Genomic DNA, 17455 nt, shown 5'->3' with positions numbered 1-17455 from the left:
AAGCATCCAAGTGTAGCCCAAGTTTGACTGATTATATCTACTCCATTGTTCATATTAAATATGTACATGAACCCACTGATATTTAAAGACCCTGGGTTAAACAATTACTCTGATAAACAGTTTTTACTGAATATCTGAAAATGTTTGTTAAAGCCGAACACAAATGTTCTATGCTTTGGTCAATTAAGAATGTTTCTTTGATTTTATGTGTTATGTTATTTCAGCCTAGTTGAAAGAAATCATCCAAAATACACAGTTAGGACTTTATTTTTCAGAAATTCAGAGAACCTGCAGTACAAAAAGATGTTGTTAGGAACTAAACTGGCGTCGTCTCAGGGTGATGTATATTGCCAGAAATCTCCACTTCAAAAAAAATGTTGAACCACCCTCATGTGTCTTCAGAAGTTGGTTTACAGCAACATTTCCACTCAGGCAAGGTCATTTTTTGGCAGCTTAGAAAACAACAGTCTCAGACTAGACATGCTCTCAAAAGGACCATCATTTACATGAGTAAAAACTGAAAAGACCAAGAAAGAACTTTACTCAGGTCTCAATATTCTTTAATCATATTATTGTAGCAGAATGGACTCTTAATAATCAAACATTCATAATGGAATCAGCTAATGTTTACTCGACGTAGCTCGCCAGAACGGCCTCATTAACAGGTATGAACATGTTTTCTAAATGTGCCTGAAGCTACATGATTTCACACTCACAGGAAATGACTTGTTTTGTCAGTCCATCGGTTGCAGAACTCACCAGACATTGAAACCCATCACACGTTGGTGCATAGCTCCGAAAGCTGGGGCAGTGTGAAACTAAAAACTTGACACAGTTTCAGCGAATGTCGATGTGTGATTTTTGCAATCTGAAGGATTCAAAAAAACATTGTTAGGAGGCGACGATAAAGGACTTGATCACTGTGAGGCACTATCAAGTGTACAGGTGTCCAAATAAGCAGTACAAAGACTGTTTGAGTCTCAGTAAAACATCTTTGGCCATCTCAGGAGGATGGAAATAAGATTTTTCTTTTTTTATCAAATGTGTTACTGTGGTTCACTTGTCTTGATCATAATAATAATTAAATAGATTCTGTGGAACTTTGAGAACGGAAGCATTATGTTAATTAGTACTATAGCTAATGCAGTAGTTTTACTGTTTCTTGTGTCTGTATCCAACATTTAAATTTTTGATTATGTGGATTTAAACATGGTTGGTTATCTAATCTTTTACATAAGGAATATGCACATAAAAGGAGTACTGCGACATAAACAGTTATACATAAGTAGTGTTATACAACAGTGAGAAAAAAAACCCAATTTCATTGATTTCTATGTAAATATACTCGTTGTTACATGTACCATGTGACAGTGTGAAAAATAATTAGCATGGCAGTTGACGTAATCAGTTTCATTATTAATGCAGGAGTATCTCTATGAAAACAGCAATCGTAACATAAAAGAAGAGAGGTCAGCCCATTTCAGTCTGTAGATATTTGCCGTAATTGTAGCTATCTGACTAACATCTTCAGTATGTAGAACATATTTAGCATGTTGTGTATATAACGTGAATTGCAGCAACAGATTAAACTACAAATACCCTGGCATGCTAAAAGATGGATGATGAAAAACTCTTAACAAGTACAGTTAGCTATGTGCCCGGCGTGGCCTTGTGCCTCTAAAGCACTTTCATTGCTCTGCAAATTTGTTTGCCTTTCAATATAATCCCATCTGTGGATATATTCACTGAGAGAGCAGAGACGGGAACAAACATAACACTTCTCTCCATCTGTGACCTCCCAGCTCTTCATCCTCCCTCTGAATGCAGCGCAACAATGGAGAGGAGCAAGGGAGAGGGAGGAAGATTGCCTCTCTATTCAGGTATCTACTGATGGTACACAAGCTCAAGGATAGCAGATTCAATTCAGAGAATTAAAGTGTGAGAAAGGCTACTAACCCGCTTGCGAGATATTTTGCACATGCTGTTTAGACGGAAAGGATTCAGCTAATTTCTAAAGAGAAATTGTAATAAAAATACAATTTAATCAAAAAATACAAATTACATGTGAAGTCAGGTTTGATTTTCAACAACAAGCAATAAACCATATGTAACCAGTTATTATGGTCATTTTGAAGATTTTTTAATGCATATTTTATTACATTTTGATCTTTATCAAGGTTCAAGGTTCAAGGTTTTATTGGTCATACGAACATAGCTACAGTGTAGTTATGACGATGAAAATCTTAGGTCACAGGCTCTTAAAAAAAAACATTGAGGAATTAAAAATATTTCTGCTAAATGTTATAGTCTTTGTAAGACAAATTAGAAGCAATGCAACACTGTGTCCATTTGTTTGTGACCAATCAAATATGCATTCTTTTGGTGCAATATTTTTGTATCCCTTGCCTTGTTACCTTTGCGGACGTTCTCATCAGAAACTGAGGGACCTTGAACAAATTAAATTGTTTTAACTTGTTCCATTTCTTTTACTCCTGAAAACATTTTTTGCTGCAGTGCAGAACACCAGACACCGGCTTTGTGCTAATACATTTAAACTTACATTAGGTTCAACATGCCCATCCAGAGTGCTAGAGCGCACTACGCTCATTATAAGCACATTGAAACTTGTTTGGCATATTTAAGCAACGGTCTATTTACAACATCAGCTCTATATGTATCACTGCAGTTCCACAAAAAAATTACATGAAGGCTTCAATGTTGGTTTTGAAGCCACTCCACTTTTTTTAATACACCAATGATCTATAGTTACAAATTGTACTTTTGGCGACGAAAATCTGAGTGCTAATTGGCATAATCATACTTTTTTTGTGTTCTTCCGTTCGGTCTGTGAAGACACATTTGCATGAATCTTAACAGGAAACAGCCACAGTTTATTTTTCCTTGTCCAGTTCGTCATGGATCACACAGCAGCTGCTGTATGATATTTGTAGTTTCGCAGATTTCTACCGGACTCTGCTCTAAAACCAGAGCAGTGTGAAATAAGAGTGTAAACATATTTATAAATATATATACACTTGAAGACAACAAAATGATTTTTGCTCAAGACACTTTAGGATTCTGCTCTCAGCTTGTTTCAGTGTGCAGCTTTCCCTCCTCACTGTGCTATGGTTTTGGATGGGGTAGTATGAGTGTGTGTTTGCCTGTGTGTGTGTGTGTGTGTGTGTGTGTGTGTGTGTGTGTGTGTGTGTGTGTGTGTGTGTGTGTGTGTGTGTGTGTGTGTGTGTGTGTGTGTGTGTGTGTGTGTGTGTGTAAGTGGAGGACCAGACCTAAGGCTAGACCATTTTAGACTTAATGTAGGTGTTCGTGATCTCTTGTGAGAATCAGGCTTTTCCTTCATTAATTAATGGTTTAGTTATTTCTAAAATCATTATTTTCTCTACAACCACAAACTTCGTTAAAGGCATTTCACTCACAAAGATCAATTTGCACATAATTAGTATATTCCGCTAGTGAAAACTATTGGGTAATCACTGCTGTGGCTCTGGAGGAGCTTTCTCAAGTCTAAGAAAATAACGTTGATGATTAAACCTTTTATCTCGATCGATGTTTTGGCTTATGCATTTCTTAAATAATAGCAAACCTGAGATGCAATGAGTGTTCACAGGAAAAAAACAACCTTCACTTTGGCTTGTTGGGTAGTTTCGAGCTGCAAACATCACCTCATTTTCACACCCAGAACCTCCACCTGAACACAACCAGAGCTTGTCATTACTGCACCTTTTCAGTACTTGAAGGCAAGGATACAAAAATATCTTTTTTTAGTACCGTAAATTATTCATAGAGAGTATTACAAATGCTAGATACACAGATTATGCACAAGCATGCTGTTTTCACTATGGTTGGACAGACATAAATCAGACCACTAACAGTTTGTATTTTTCCTCTCATCCACCTGACAGAGAACAAGGGCAGCCCTGCCACAGCTCCGTGTCACAGGCTTTGATGATACGCTTTCATGAACAACTTCTGTACCTTCTCTTGCTGTAGTGATCTGCATTTTTTAAATTGGTAGGTGGAACAGTCTATCAAGAATGTTTTCTTCATATTTATTCAGGAGACGGCCAGGAAAAGACAAGTCAGGAGAAACATTTAATTTGTGGACACAAATGCACATTTGTACAAAAACATTCTTTAGAGTGCAACGTTGAGCAAAGAAAACATCATTTCAAGAAAGAAGAGAAAAAGCTGCAAAAATCAGATATACCAGAGACAAGTGCATTACCCCAGGTAGACAGCTTGCTGGTCAACAAACGTGCTTTTTTTTGTTAAACTGAACTGAAATGTCAGTTGAAAAATCTGTGCAATATTCTGAAATCTCTGTGTTTGTTTTATATGCTACGATGGTCATTTTAATGACATGAAGTAAGTAAGTAAACATGGGCAGTTTGGTCATGATGCTATACTTTGTTGATTAAGTAAAACATTTAGTTTGATTAGATGAATATAGTTGTAATGTTGGAGTTCCATTTTTTTGCTGCTGTAGTGCAGCAAACATCACTGCAGTACGATTGAAGTATGTTCGAGAAGGAGGCATCGGTTGCCCTCTAGTGATAACGACAGGTACTCGATGTGTTTCTAAGCCTGAGTTGACATCTGATCAGCATCGACAGCTCACTGTATTATTCAGTAGGTTCAGAGCTGTTGGAAGAGTATCAACAGCTCTAAATCTGAGAAGAGGTTTTCTGCATATAGTATGATTATTTCACTTGTTAGCGTCTCTTTGCAATAGAGTCTATATTCTGCAGTCTATATGAAGGGATATAATCTATATTATATCCCCATACAGCAGGAAAAGTGTATCAAAATCTAAACATATTGACCCTTGAGTGCACATCAGCATGTATAGACCCTGTGTCCAACAGTCAGACACACATTTATTTAACAGCACAATGTCTCATGTATCCCCACATTGTATTCTACAAGTCTGAGAACAAAACACATTTTACATTCATTTTTGCCACACTTGTGCTTCTGATTTTTGAGACAAAACATTTATCTCCATCTATGTAACTCCATACAAATGAAATATGGATAGAGAACTTCCAACATGATTTGTAGTTTATAGTACAGTCAGTATCTTTAATACAAGTGGTCAAAACCTTTCCTGTGCTCATGTTTGAAGACATGATTAACAATCTATGTGACCCTTCATTGGATCCAGGTGAATTTGTCCATTTTGTTGAATGCTGTCCAAACTTAATCCGGATCATACATTCCCATCAGAGTTTTAGGACTTTGCCCCCTCAGCTGGCAGCATAGCTGTCTGTGTCCAAGTCTGAGGCCTCGGCCTCATCTGCAGATCCAGTATGAGGCGGGTAGGGCCGTGGCAGGTCTAAGTTGACATAGTTTACCTTCAGACTGATGTAGTGCTCTCCTTCCAGACAGGACAGGATGTATTGTACGTCTGTAACCAGGCTATTGAAGCTTGGTCTGCGCTCAGGCTCCGGGTCCCAACATGTCAGCATGATAGAATAGCTGGAAGATGAATAAATGTGTAAATGATTGAATGAGTAAGCAGGTAAGTCAACTATTGCATGACACTGTGAATAAATTAAATATAATATGTTATCTAAGATTTAACTGGTATATATTCAGAGAGAATTATTTTAGAAAGTATTGTGAAAAAAATCCATTGATAAGATTTCATATTATTAAGGCACGGGGTATTAAAAGGGTGCAGGTGTGATTCTTACAAAGTATCAGGGCAAAACTGTGGCTGGGGAAGCCGGCGTCCCTTCAACAGGTAGTGTGTGATGTCATAGGGGTCCACATCTGGATATGGGCTAGCACCTCTAGTCAACAGCTCCCAGAGTAATACGCCATATGACCACTGGGAGACAGATACACAACATGCTGTAGAAAAAATATATGATAATTGTAACAAGCATATTTGAGTGGATTAGATAAGACACACTCACCACGTCAGATTTGATGGTGAACTTTTGTGTTTGCAGACTTTCGATGGCCATCCACTTAACAGGCAGCTTGACCCGTTTTTGATCTTGAATGCTGTAGTACTCCTTGTCATAGATGTCCCTCGCCATGCCAAAGTCAGCCACCTTTGCTGTGAAAGTTTCATCCAGCCTGAACAGAAAAAGCATCACATCTAAAACATCACATCTAAAACACCAACAACAGGTCTTCTCATAATATTGATGAGCAGTGCCAGTTCAGTGTCAGTAAAGTCTTGTCTCAAAAATGTTGTACTATTCCATTAATATCTTTCAATCAATATATGTATTTTTTTATATATTGGCCAATAAAAATATCATTAAAAAAAAAATACTACACTAAATTTGTATTATCTTAAGAAGCCTTCAAATGGATAGGGCAGCCATGTTGCTTTGAAGGTTTACAAATCAAAAATATACTTCAACAATCTTTGGTTATGATAAATAAGAATTACAATATACAAAAGTAATCAAGTATATTTACTTTTCTTTAAAAAAAAAAAAAATGTAAATAACTTTTGGTTATGTGTTTGTTGTTACATAGTAGTTTTAAGCAATTAGTAAATATCTCTATGCTGTAAGTATTGTAGTTGACCAACGTTAACCAACACTGTACTTGCTGCTTATGTTAAACCAAATAAGATATTCCATAACTTAGATACATGTTTGTATGACTACACGATGTGAACTAGTGTGACAAAGCCTTGGGCCAGTCTTCAGTTCATGATTAACACTTACATGCAGTTGCGTGCAGCCAGGTCTCTGTGGACAAATTTTTTCTGGGCTAAATACTGCATCCCCTTGGCAACCTGAAGCCCAAAACCTATCAGGTCCTTCACTGTCGGGTTCTGTGGAAGACAAAGAAGTATGAAGCAGAGCGGACTCACCCAAACGCCCAAGCTCCGGAGTATTACAAATATTCATGACCCTACTGGTCCAGAACGTTTAATTGTGTAATTACCCTTTTCTCAGAGCGGATGAAATGACGCACATCCCCATGTTTCATATACGGTAGGACCACCAGAGGGAGCCCTTCCTTTGGCAGCATGATGCCCAGCAGAGACAGGATGTTTGGGTGGTGGAAACCTTTCATGATGATGCCCTCTCTGAGGAACTGGTCCACCTCCCCCAAATCTGTTATCCCTATTGATACACCACATGCTGTTATACAGACCAAACCAGCAGCCCATACAATTCTGATTTCAATTATTAAAAAGGTATTCACTTACTGTTCAGGGATTTAACAGCACAGTGGGTCTCTTGCCCTTTGCTGTCGATCAGGTATCCATGATAAACTGTCCCAAAGTGACCTGCATAGTAACAGAAGGTGTTTATTATGAATGCTTTTTCTAAAAATATTGACAGGAAAGAAACCAACAAACACAATAAAAGACAAGAGATTTACCTTTCCCGATAATCTGGCTATCCTCAATTCGGAGCATTTCTGCAGGGATCAGGACATCTTTGACCTCTTCGAGAAGAACAGAACTAAGACTGACCATTGAGATATTGTCCCGTGGCATTAAAGGAATGGCCAGATGATCATGGCTCGCAGCATACATTAAACCTTGGAAGGCCATTCCTCCCGAACCTGATGTTTGACTGGACAGATCCACTGTATAACACAAAGGAAGACACACCATGATGTCGTTGTTCTTCAAAGACAGTTTGGATACAAGCCTTACTAGAAGGGTAAATTGGACATGTTGAAGAAAGGGCAAAATAGATATAACCAATGATATGGATTAGGAATGGACGGCTGAGTTTGGATGTGTCACCTCGTCTGTAGTCACCTGTCGGGGAATAATCCGGACCGCTGCCGATGCGGTTCCGTGAAAGCATTGTTGATAAACGATTCTCTATGTTGGCTGTAAAGATACATATGATAAATAAAAGTCTGAACGTATACAGTAAAGGGAGTCACATACTGTTGGTCATGTTGATAAGAAGAAGAATATGACCACAGTTCCAAATTTAAGATTTTCTCACCTCTCTTTTTCTTCCTCAAATGAATCATCACAAGTAATGCGAGGCCAGCCCCTAATATCAGTGCAGCAAGGATCCCCAGCACAATGCCCAATATCATGGTTGCGTTGTTGGTGTCATAGTTGACCACTTTCCCCACTTCAGTAACTTCCCCGTTCACAGACACCTACGATAGTGTAACAGAAGATGACTCTGGTTAGATACATCAACCTAAGTTTCCAAAAATGATTTAGCTTAAGGTTGATGATGATTTAAAAGCAGACTCTCTCACCTGGACAGGCAATCCCTCACTGGGAATAACCAGGCCTTTAGGAATCCTGCAGGTCAGCTCATTCACCAGAACCGCGGCTTTGCAGTTCACACCACCAATGGTCATTGTGATATTCATACATGTCCTCACAGTGTTCAGTTTGTTGTGCTGTTCCATATGTGAAAAAAGAGAAAGATTCCCATATATCAAATATATTAAGAGAACATTTGAAAGATAAAAAGTATGTATGGGGAAAACTGTATTATTGAAAGAGTAAACATACATGCAGTGACACTTCTGCCTCTCCTTGTTTTATGGGTAATTCATGGTCATCATTTTCAATGGGAATGATGTTGGCATCAGGATGGTAGTTAAAAGGTTTCCCCCAGAGCTTCCTTCTCCCATCCATGTGGATAAAAATCTCTCCACTGACTGACTTTTCTTCTGGCATTTCCTCTTTAAAAGCAGGGGCCCAGCACTCTATATATGTGTCATTTGCTGTGTCGTTGCAGACCTTAGTAGAAAAAAGCATGACATGGTGTATTGTTCAAAATCACAACTACTGTTTTAATCATAATAGGAAAGTAATATTCAGCTAAAGAATGAAGATGAGTGGCCATCAATTGATTACAATTCACAAGCATTTAATGACCTGTATTTAACTTGACAAAAAAGTGTTATAATTGAACAAAGTCTATAAAGACTTACACAACGATGAAACCCAGGGTTTAACTTACTTGTTCAAGTGGTTGCAGGTTGGGATCTTTGGAAATGTACTGAACCACAGTTGTGTGAGCAGAGTCAAGATGTTGACCTTGTATCACTAATTTGGATCCACTGTATGAAAGAGTAAATGAACAAGTTACAAAATAACATTGAATAAATGTACGCACAAACATTGATTGTCTTAATAAGGTGATGTAAAGTGTCTTTACAGTAATATTGTGTAATGTGTCCATTAATAGGACCAGAGCTGACTGGGTTCTGTGTCTTACCGTTGGAAACTGCAAAGAGGATACACAGAGTTTATAACAGGATTTTTCTTGTAGAAGAACATCTTAGTGGTCGACACTTGAAAGTTGTCAATTATAATTTTCACAGTTACATTCCCCACCGCTGCTGCAGCAGCTGTATTGCAGACAATTGAAGAAGTCTCACTCCCTTCAGGAGCACTGGAAAGAAAATAGATTACAGTAACCAAATACAACACTTTAAAAGCATTCACTTAAAAAGGGGTTTCTGAACACAGGGAATACATGACTTGTGATCATGTCCTATGTTGGCGAAATAAGTAGTCTTTTGTGTCCCTCACCTTTGAATGATGCACTTTTTTTCATCAAAGAAGACATCTCTCTGTGTCCCAGAATTCAGATATTTTCCTGTCAAAGTAACTGTGGTTCCTCCAAACATGGGTCCAAAGTCAGGCCTGATTCCAGTTATGCTAGGCTCCTGTTTAGACAAAGGGGAAATCTTTTAACACTTTACACTGTAACATTTGTCATAGCATGTGTCCAAATTAAGAACATGTGCAGACTCATTGATTGCAAATTGTTTCAATGCAGAAAAGTTCTCACCACAAAAGAGAAGCCAGGCATCTGAGCAGTGCCTTCAATTGAGTAGCGGCCCTCCACCTCCCCCTCGTGTACTTGCAGGGTGATGTTGAGGTTCTGGCTTGGTGTGTTTACCTGGATCTTGCATATTAACCTGTATTAAAGGACACAAGGAAGGACATGTCTAATTAATTCTGTAGATGAATATTTTCCTGTAGTCAGAAAGAAACAGACAGCTTCAAATGTAAAAGAAAGAAAGATTGTTTCACCAATTTTTTCAATTTTGTTTGGAAAGAGAGGGTGCTTTTTGAAGGACTAGCAAGCCACAACAAGCTATAAGAACACATGCTCCCCATGTCTTAATAAATATAGCCTGCTTATAGTGCATTAAACATAATACATAACAAAAAAATGTAAATGACTCATGTCAAGTTAAGTCAAGTTTGTATTTAAATATTGCTGTCAGTAACTGAAATTATAAATGTATTTACATTTGATCACTTTACTTCAAATAGCTCTTAGAGACCTAAAAACAGCTTACAGTCATTTATAGCAGCTTTAAAAAGGATAATGCCAACAAATAACAGTTTACAGGAACCTTGACTGGTTGACTTATGACTAGCATTACACATTACGTTACACATACATTCTATGAAAGTGGCATCGTGTGATACTCACACTTCACTACTGCTCTTTTCAGGCAGGACCGTACACAGGGTCCCGGAACCAACTGTGATGATGTGGGTTTTGCCGCTGATGATGGCGGGTCGCAGAGGAGACTGAAACTCCCAGCCACACAGTGTCACTTCTGTCTCAGCACCAGCAGGTACCATTGTAGGGAAAAACTGCAGAGAAAAAGGTTTTATCATCCAGAGCAGTCAGCCCATTTAGTACAATCAGATTACCTTTATAAATCATGTTGAAACTGCATGCAGTGTTTAATCAGTCACACCTAGCGGCAGATCTACCTCTGTTATGACAGGTGCGCAGGAGTCTTTGTTCCACTGCGAGGCACACTCAGGCTGCCTCGAGCATTTTCCCGAACACCAGCCGCAGTTCATGAAGGGTGGAGCCGTCAAACACATGGAGCATGTCATAAAATGTGCACACCCCGGTCCTGCAGATGGCACCCTGAACATCTGGTTCAGGGAAAGAGAAAGACGGTGGTGGAGTAAACCAGATGAAACAGAGAAGAACAGTCAGAAAATAATAAGTAAAACATGGTTTATGCTGTTGCTTGACATTATAATAAACTGATTACACTTGAAGTACTTTTTTTACTCTCATACAAAATATATGAAACCTTGTTCAACAAATGACTGAATGACAAATGTCTAATAGTTTGTGTTTTTTAGATTTTTACTCAGAAGTGTTGGTGTGTTCACACTTTTTAAGGCTGCAGATACATTTGTGTGCTCCAGTTTCTTTTTCACCCCTAAAAGATAAGCAGTTTAAAAATTACCTTATTTCCGACTGCGAATAGAAGAGATTCATTTGAGTAAACTTCTGCTGATCTGGACACTTTGGTTTCTCCAAGAGAATAGTTGGCATAAACAATCGGCCTGTAGAGAGTAAGAATCACCTAAACCACGCAAACAGAGAGGTAATGTCACAAACAGTTTCATTTTGAGGGTCTTATATAATATACACCTGCTTCTGGCTGATGGACAGTAACAATATAAAAATGTTGTGGTCAGTTATACTTATTAAAAGAAGCCATAATTCCTTGATTCCAGCTTAAATGTGAATATTGTGTGGTTTATTTCTTCCTCTATTACAGAACACTTAATCACTTGTACTTGTGACAAAACAAGACACGTGAGGAAATCCTTTTGGACTTTGGGATCAGCATTTTCTGACCTTTGTACACCAACAACTAACTGATTAATCGAAAACATATATTAAACAGATCAGACACCTGCAGTATCCGACCATCTGAGGTACCAAAGTGGCCCAGCGTGTGATTCCCAATAGTGGTGACTAGGACAGCGGTGAACAGGACACCTCTCATCTGCCTGTTGAAGAGGTCCAGTCGGTAGTACGGCTTTGACACCAGAGTGGGTTTCACACTGCATGTGTCATTACCTTCAGAGCTCTGTGAAAGCAGGAAAAACACATACAGATCAGCAATGACAAAATCTCATACAAAGATAAATCCGAAGTATCTGCCTCTGTCAGCAATATTCTCTCTCTAAGCACATACAACATGCGTATGCTTGTGCGTTAGGGGGAAAGAGATTTAAATAGAGACAATCTTAACCCATCATTTTAGAAAGGAAGTGCTGTAGCCTCGCCTCCAGACATGCTAGGAACAAGGTCATAAAACAAGTGACTCCAGCTCCATATGTTGACTTTTTCTCAGTGCAGTTAGTCACCTACTGAAACTAGGCTTTCGGTAAATTCACACAAATAAAACAGTTGATGTGTGTGGATGGTTGTCAGAGCAAGAGTAACTTTGGTTAATGAATTAGGTGTGGAAAAAAGAAGGACATTTTAAACTAATGGTAAACATTCCACTGCAAAGCAATTAGGCTGACCTGCCCCAGCATGCCTCTGTTTTCCTCCCACCATTTAACTGCCCTATATTCACATCTTTGATCTTTTCAGTCTCTTCAGTTATTTTTATTGTACACAACATTTTTTTTACAAAAACTTGAACTCCGGTAGGACTTTATGCCAATCGTTTCAACCGTCATTTATTGGTAGAGGGAAAGAGTGATTCTTTCCTTCCTACCCTTCACTTCTTCAATATTCTACACATTTCCTGATTAACAACATGTGTTAAAGTCAGGCACAGTCCTACTCTGTCCCTCCCCTTCAAAATTCCTTTTTTTATCAGCAGGATTTATAACTTGTGTATGTTGGCACACATTCCTGTAGGTGTACACATGGTTGTGAGAGCTCAAAAGACGCAGTATGAACTCCACAAAAAGGGGAACACCACACCTTTATTATTTTGTTGAGCACCACAGCAACATTCTCTGTCCAATGAAGGTGCTTTAAGCGTGAACTGATTTGAACTTTCTTTTTACCGTCAAATACATTTGTACCTAGTCAATAAATATTTCCTGCTAGGTAAATTGCTGCAAGCGAAATAATTCAACATAGTGTAATTATTTAGACTTATGTTGATGAAGCTCTTTTTCATATTTAAGCTCTTTAGACTACTGAAAGCATTTGCCACCCTTTCACAGAGAAAGACTGAAACCTAACCTTAACAGAGTCGAGTAATTGTGTGGCAATGTGCAGGTCACAGACTGACTCATCCACCCCTCCCAGTTATCTCATCTGGCCATGCTCTCTCACACACCTTTCAGTAGTCAAGGTTTACTTTATACTATCCCTTATTTATCAAGACAATATAAAACGGTAAGCTTAATGATAAACTACAGTGTTCCGGTCACAGGTGAGTTAATTACACAATGTTTGTCTCTCTAGGTCACTTCCTGTCTGGGCTTAGGGTGACCTTTGCACCGTTAATCCGCTCTGACAGCGGTTGAACAGAAAAAAAAAAAAGTTACTCACTTCGTGTGGGCAGCTCTCGCACGGCTGGAAGTGAGAGAGACCTCTGGACAGCTGCTCGGGGCCTGACTTGCAGCAGGCATCCACGCCTTTATCAATTGCATTATTTACTTTAGTCAAAGAAAAGGCACACAGAGCAGAGTGTTTTTGGGGTACTCCATTCTCCTTCACCTCTGCAAAAACCCCAAACAGAATGTCTTCTGCCTCGCCCACCCTCAGCTCTTCTGCCAAGTCCTTCCCCGCTCGCCCAAAGTGTGCCGCCTGAAGACCATTAAACACAATGTCCCTGAAACCATCACTATGTTTCCTCCTGCGCTTTGGTTCGTACCGGCACTCCAGGACCACTTCTCTGTACATCCACACCTCTGGGATTGATATCGGCAGTCGCCCAAGGCGGGTCTGAAAGGCCGAATTGTTATTTGATGGGTTTTCTCTCTGCAGGGACAGGAAGTAGACATAACTACCTGTGGAGAAGCTGTAGATGTAATCAATCTTGTAAGAGTCCTGTAGATTGGGGAGCACTGTCAGACCCTCCATGACCATATGAAAGCCATCTTCAGTTGAAAGAGGTCTCACTACTGATATTGACCTCCTTGGATACTTCTGAGCCACTTTGTCATTGACAGAAGCGGCTACGAAGAAAAGCAATGTGGCGGACTGATCCACTATGGTGACTTTAGTGCCCAGGGGGCTGGCCAGACAATCTGGACAGGCGGTTGGAGAATTGTTCTCCTTTCTGAATAAACACTGAGGTTTGGGCTCTGGATTGCCAATGTCAATGAAGTGACAGATCCCATACTGAGTGCTCCCACATATGTACAAGTTGGGAAAGGGAAAGGCAGACATATCCAAAAGCAGAACCTCATTGTCTGTATCCACTGGATCTGCAGGATCTATTTCTGTGTCAGACGCCAAACATGTTTCGAAGTCAGTACTGCCAACAGGTCCAGTTTTCACCTCCCAAGTTTTTTCCATAGTATAGTTGACTCCCGATATTACATTTTGACATGCAACGTACACATCTGAGTGATGCTCCTCGTGGTTCACAGCGATGTTCTGTATGGATTTGTCTGTTTGGAAGTGGGGGAGGGAGTATTTTACAGTGAAATCTACCAGCCTGCGTGGAGTAGAAGGACATATGTGCTGTCCTGAGGCTGTGTGTGTTTGTATCCATATGCATACTGTCAGCAAGGCGGCCCAAGTGACCATCTCCACGTCACAGTCCACCGTGATTGAGTGCTACCTATAAGACACTTTTCTCAAAGAGATCATTCTGGAGAACCAGTAGGAGAGCTCTGTGAGGAAAAACACAGAAGGAATGTTGAGATTTGACAGAAAGCAGTAACATTTTATTTTCACATTCAACAAACATTCACGACTTTGGATATACACTTATGAAGTGTAGGTGGATACTCTAAACATTTCAGCTTGTTTAAACTGAAAAATTCAGAATGAGGACCTGACAAAAGAGGAAAAGAATCAGCTGTTTCCTTTACAAGCTTGTGATTCAGTAGATTCTGCTTTTTCAAATGAGGAATCTGCAATTTCAGATAATTAAGAAAGACAGATATAGTATAGCTGTGAAACTTTTGAGACGAATCTGATAAAGTCAATGGAATAATAAGCTGATAGAGTCAAGATAACTTCTACACTGGGCAGGACGTGACTTGCTGCAACATGTGCAGCAACTAAGGAAATGTTCAGGCCTCCAGAGCCAAACACAGAATAAACAGAATAGTAGGCTACTAACTAAGCCTTATTTTGTCAAAACACCTATTATTAAGTATTCTTTCGATTCAGTATCCTTGATCACAATTTTAACACTCCATTATGCAATTTTACTATTAACGTTTTAAAACTGTGTTGAGGATAAAGTAAAGATAACTTCAATAGATATTTTTCTGCATAACAACTGGTAAAAAGACATATACTAGGCAGGTAGGCGATTAACTGTGAATTGTAAGTAAAGCGTGTTCAGCCATTCATTAACGTGGAACAATCACTACTTTACAAACATCCTACATAAACAATGTTCTTAAACATTTTTTATAAGACTTACCTCAATGTGATAAGGGGCAGATGTAGCGCGTGTACAATAGTCCAATAATGTCCAATATAGGTATTTCTTTACCAGTTTAATGTCCTGGGTCAATGTAACTCTCAATAACCTGAAGCAGCGCTCTCACCTGACAGCACGGAGTCCCACTGGCACAGACTTTACACTGATACTGATCTAAATCAAGATTCTGAGATTAACCACAGTCTACAGGAGAAACAGGATATTACACTCACTTTCAAAATAAAAGGGCGCCAGGTCAAAGCACTCATCGTGTGATTTATCGTTTATTTATTTGCTTTATGGAATATATACATACATGCATAACTGACTGTAAGAATGTCTATTTGATCCATGATTAATACCATATTTGGTTTTATTCAATGACAATATCAACACAACATGTCATGATCCCTACAGGAGAATTTCAGATAACAGCAGAACAAACAATAGTCTGAAGAGAGAGCTCATACTTTTACAAATTATATCATTTACGATTTGAAACATGATTTGCTCATATTACAAGTCTAAATTCAATACTATAACAACATGTACACTGTAAGAATTAAATACACAGATCATAAATAAGACGTTGGTATTTAAGTTCCAGTATGTTGAAAAATGTAACAACTGCATTTCATATTTGCTCATTTTAGCAGGAAATCTGTTTAGGTATAAGTATATTCTGGAACATTTACAAGATTTAAAGGACATTTCTCATGATTTCTTATTTTGTTTGTATTATTTTTTTTTTTTATAGATAGATACGTTTTATTTTTGAAAGTTGATAACCGGATATGGCATCGTCATTCAGTCATGCTTGACTCTGAAGTGTGTGCTGTCCTGTCAAGCCTCGCCCGCAACAAGGAAGTATGGAATTGTTACGAAATCTGACCACTTTAAAATGACCCTCATCGTTTCCTTCCCAAGAGACATGTCATATCATCTGCTGCTCTTTCCATTCAGGCCGTGTCAATTCAAGTGGAAAAACTTTCACAACCTCAGAAAACAGTCTACGTCAGTCTACGTCTGTATAGGATGTTTGCCAAAAATACATATCTTTCAGCTGATGGAATGAAGTTAATCTTCAAATATAGGAAGCTGCAGCCAGGAAGATATGAGAGGAATGTATTTCCTCTCCAGCCAGACCACCTTACATAAAGCCAGAAATGTGACCTTTGCTTTGACTGATGAAAATTACTACCATAAAGGAGAATAGCTATTGATAAATTGACTCATATTGGCCAAAACACTTTAACATATACAATTAGGCTATTCAGCATCATACAATGTCCAAATAGAGCTGTTCTCTTTGACATAATGAAGCATTATAGATCCAAAAGTTAAACATCTACCACTGAATCCAAAGTTCAGTAATCACAGACTGTTTGAAAAGTTTGTATGGCCTTATTCCTTCAGAGGAATATGCACTTGAGTTGAGAGTGTCATTTTTACATGCATAGTGCTCTAAAACTAAAAACACAAAGATCAAGCTCACTCAAGACATGTTTGATAGAAACTGCAGAGCAAAAAGTGGCAGAGAAAGTTGTTTTGATTTAAACTCGGGAAGGACTCACTCTCACTGGCCTTTCATATCCTGATACTAATCAAACAAACTGTTAAGGACATCACATCCAGTCCCTAACGTTGCATCCGTCTCTGTATAACTCATTAAATACTTGACTACTAACACAGGGGACACACATACAAGCAATGCACTGGGCCATGCAGCTTCGATTTAGATTTTAACCATATAAGGGTGTGTGTTGCTCTTGGGCAGAAGTATCTCTAGAGCTATATTAATGTCTAAGATTAAATTCCCAGAAGATAATTTATATTTAAAGTCCCTAAAAAAAGCCCTCAAACGTAAAAGCTCATTTAAAATTGTTTGTTTCTTTACATACAAGTGTATGTATGATAAGAACATTGCATCTGATATGGGTGGTTTTCATAATGCTGCCTCTATATGATAAGATATTTCTCATCAAGGAATGCAGCTTTCTTTTTTTAACTCCTCTTCAGATTGAGATTGTTAAAAATAAAGACCACATTAAGCAATAATAGGGTGTATCAGTGTAATATAATCATGAAAATGTTTTAAAGCACAGAAAAATGCTCT

At 38.6% G+C, this 17455-nt stretch overlaps 1 protein-coding gene across 2 annotated transcripts; it reads right to left on the bottom strand.

Annotated features, from left to right (window-relative positions):
* Positions 1-4097: 4097 nt before the first annotated feature.
* LOC307039782 (macrophage-stimulating protein receptor-like) lies at positions 4098-15496 on the bottom strand. 2 transcript variants are annotated; one of them, XM_079682171.1, is made up of 21 exons: positions 15340-15496; positions 13284-14575; positions 11677-11853; positions 11221-11340; positions 10727-10897; positions 10437-10603; positions 9783-9912; positions 9521-9657; positions 9204-9380; positions 8946-9045; positions 8492-8722; positions 8230-8376; positions 7962-8124; positions 7751-7840; positions 7378-7587; positions 7202-7282; positions 6934-7115; positions 6711-6820; positions 5940-6105; positions 5715-5851; positions 4098-5496 (listed from the first exon to the last, which is right to left on the bottom strand). In XM_079682171.1, exons 2-21 carry the CDS (start codon positions 14487-14489, stop codon positions 5265-5267), a joined length of 4134 nt encoding a protein of 1377 aa, XP_079538297.1. In that variant the 5' UTR covers positions 14490-14575; positions 15340-15496; the 3' UTR covers positions 4098-5264. The 2 variants fall into 2 exon arrangements, with proteins under 2 accessions (XP_079538297.1, XP_079538298.1); XM_079682172.1 differs by having other exon boundaries at positions 7766-7840.
* Between the last annotated feature and the right edge of the window lie 1959 nt (positions 15497-17455).

The sequence above is a fragment of the Notothenia rossii genome (assembly GCF_949606895.1).
Source record: "Notothenia rossii genome assembly, chromosome: 5".
Lineage (NCBI taxonomy): Eukaryota > Metazoa > Chordata > Actinopteri > Perciformes > Nototheniidae > Notothenia > Notothenia rossii.
This window is presented reverse-complemented; position numbering and strand designations above follow the sequence as displayed.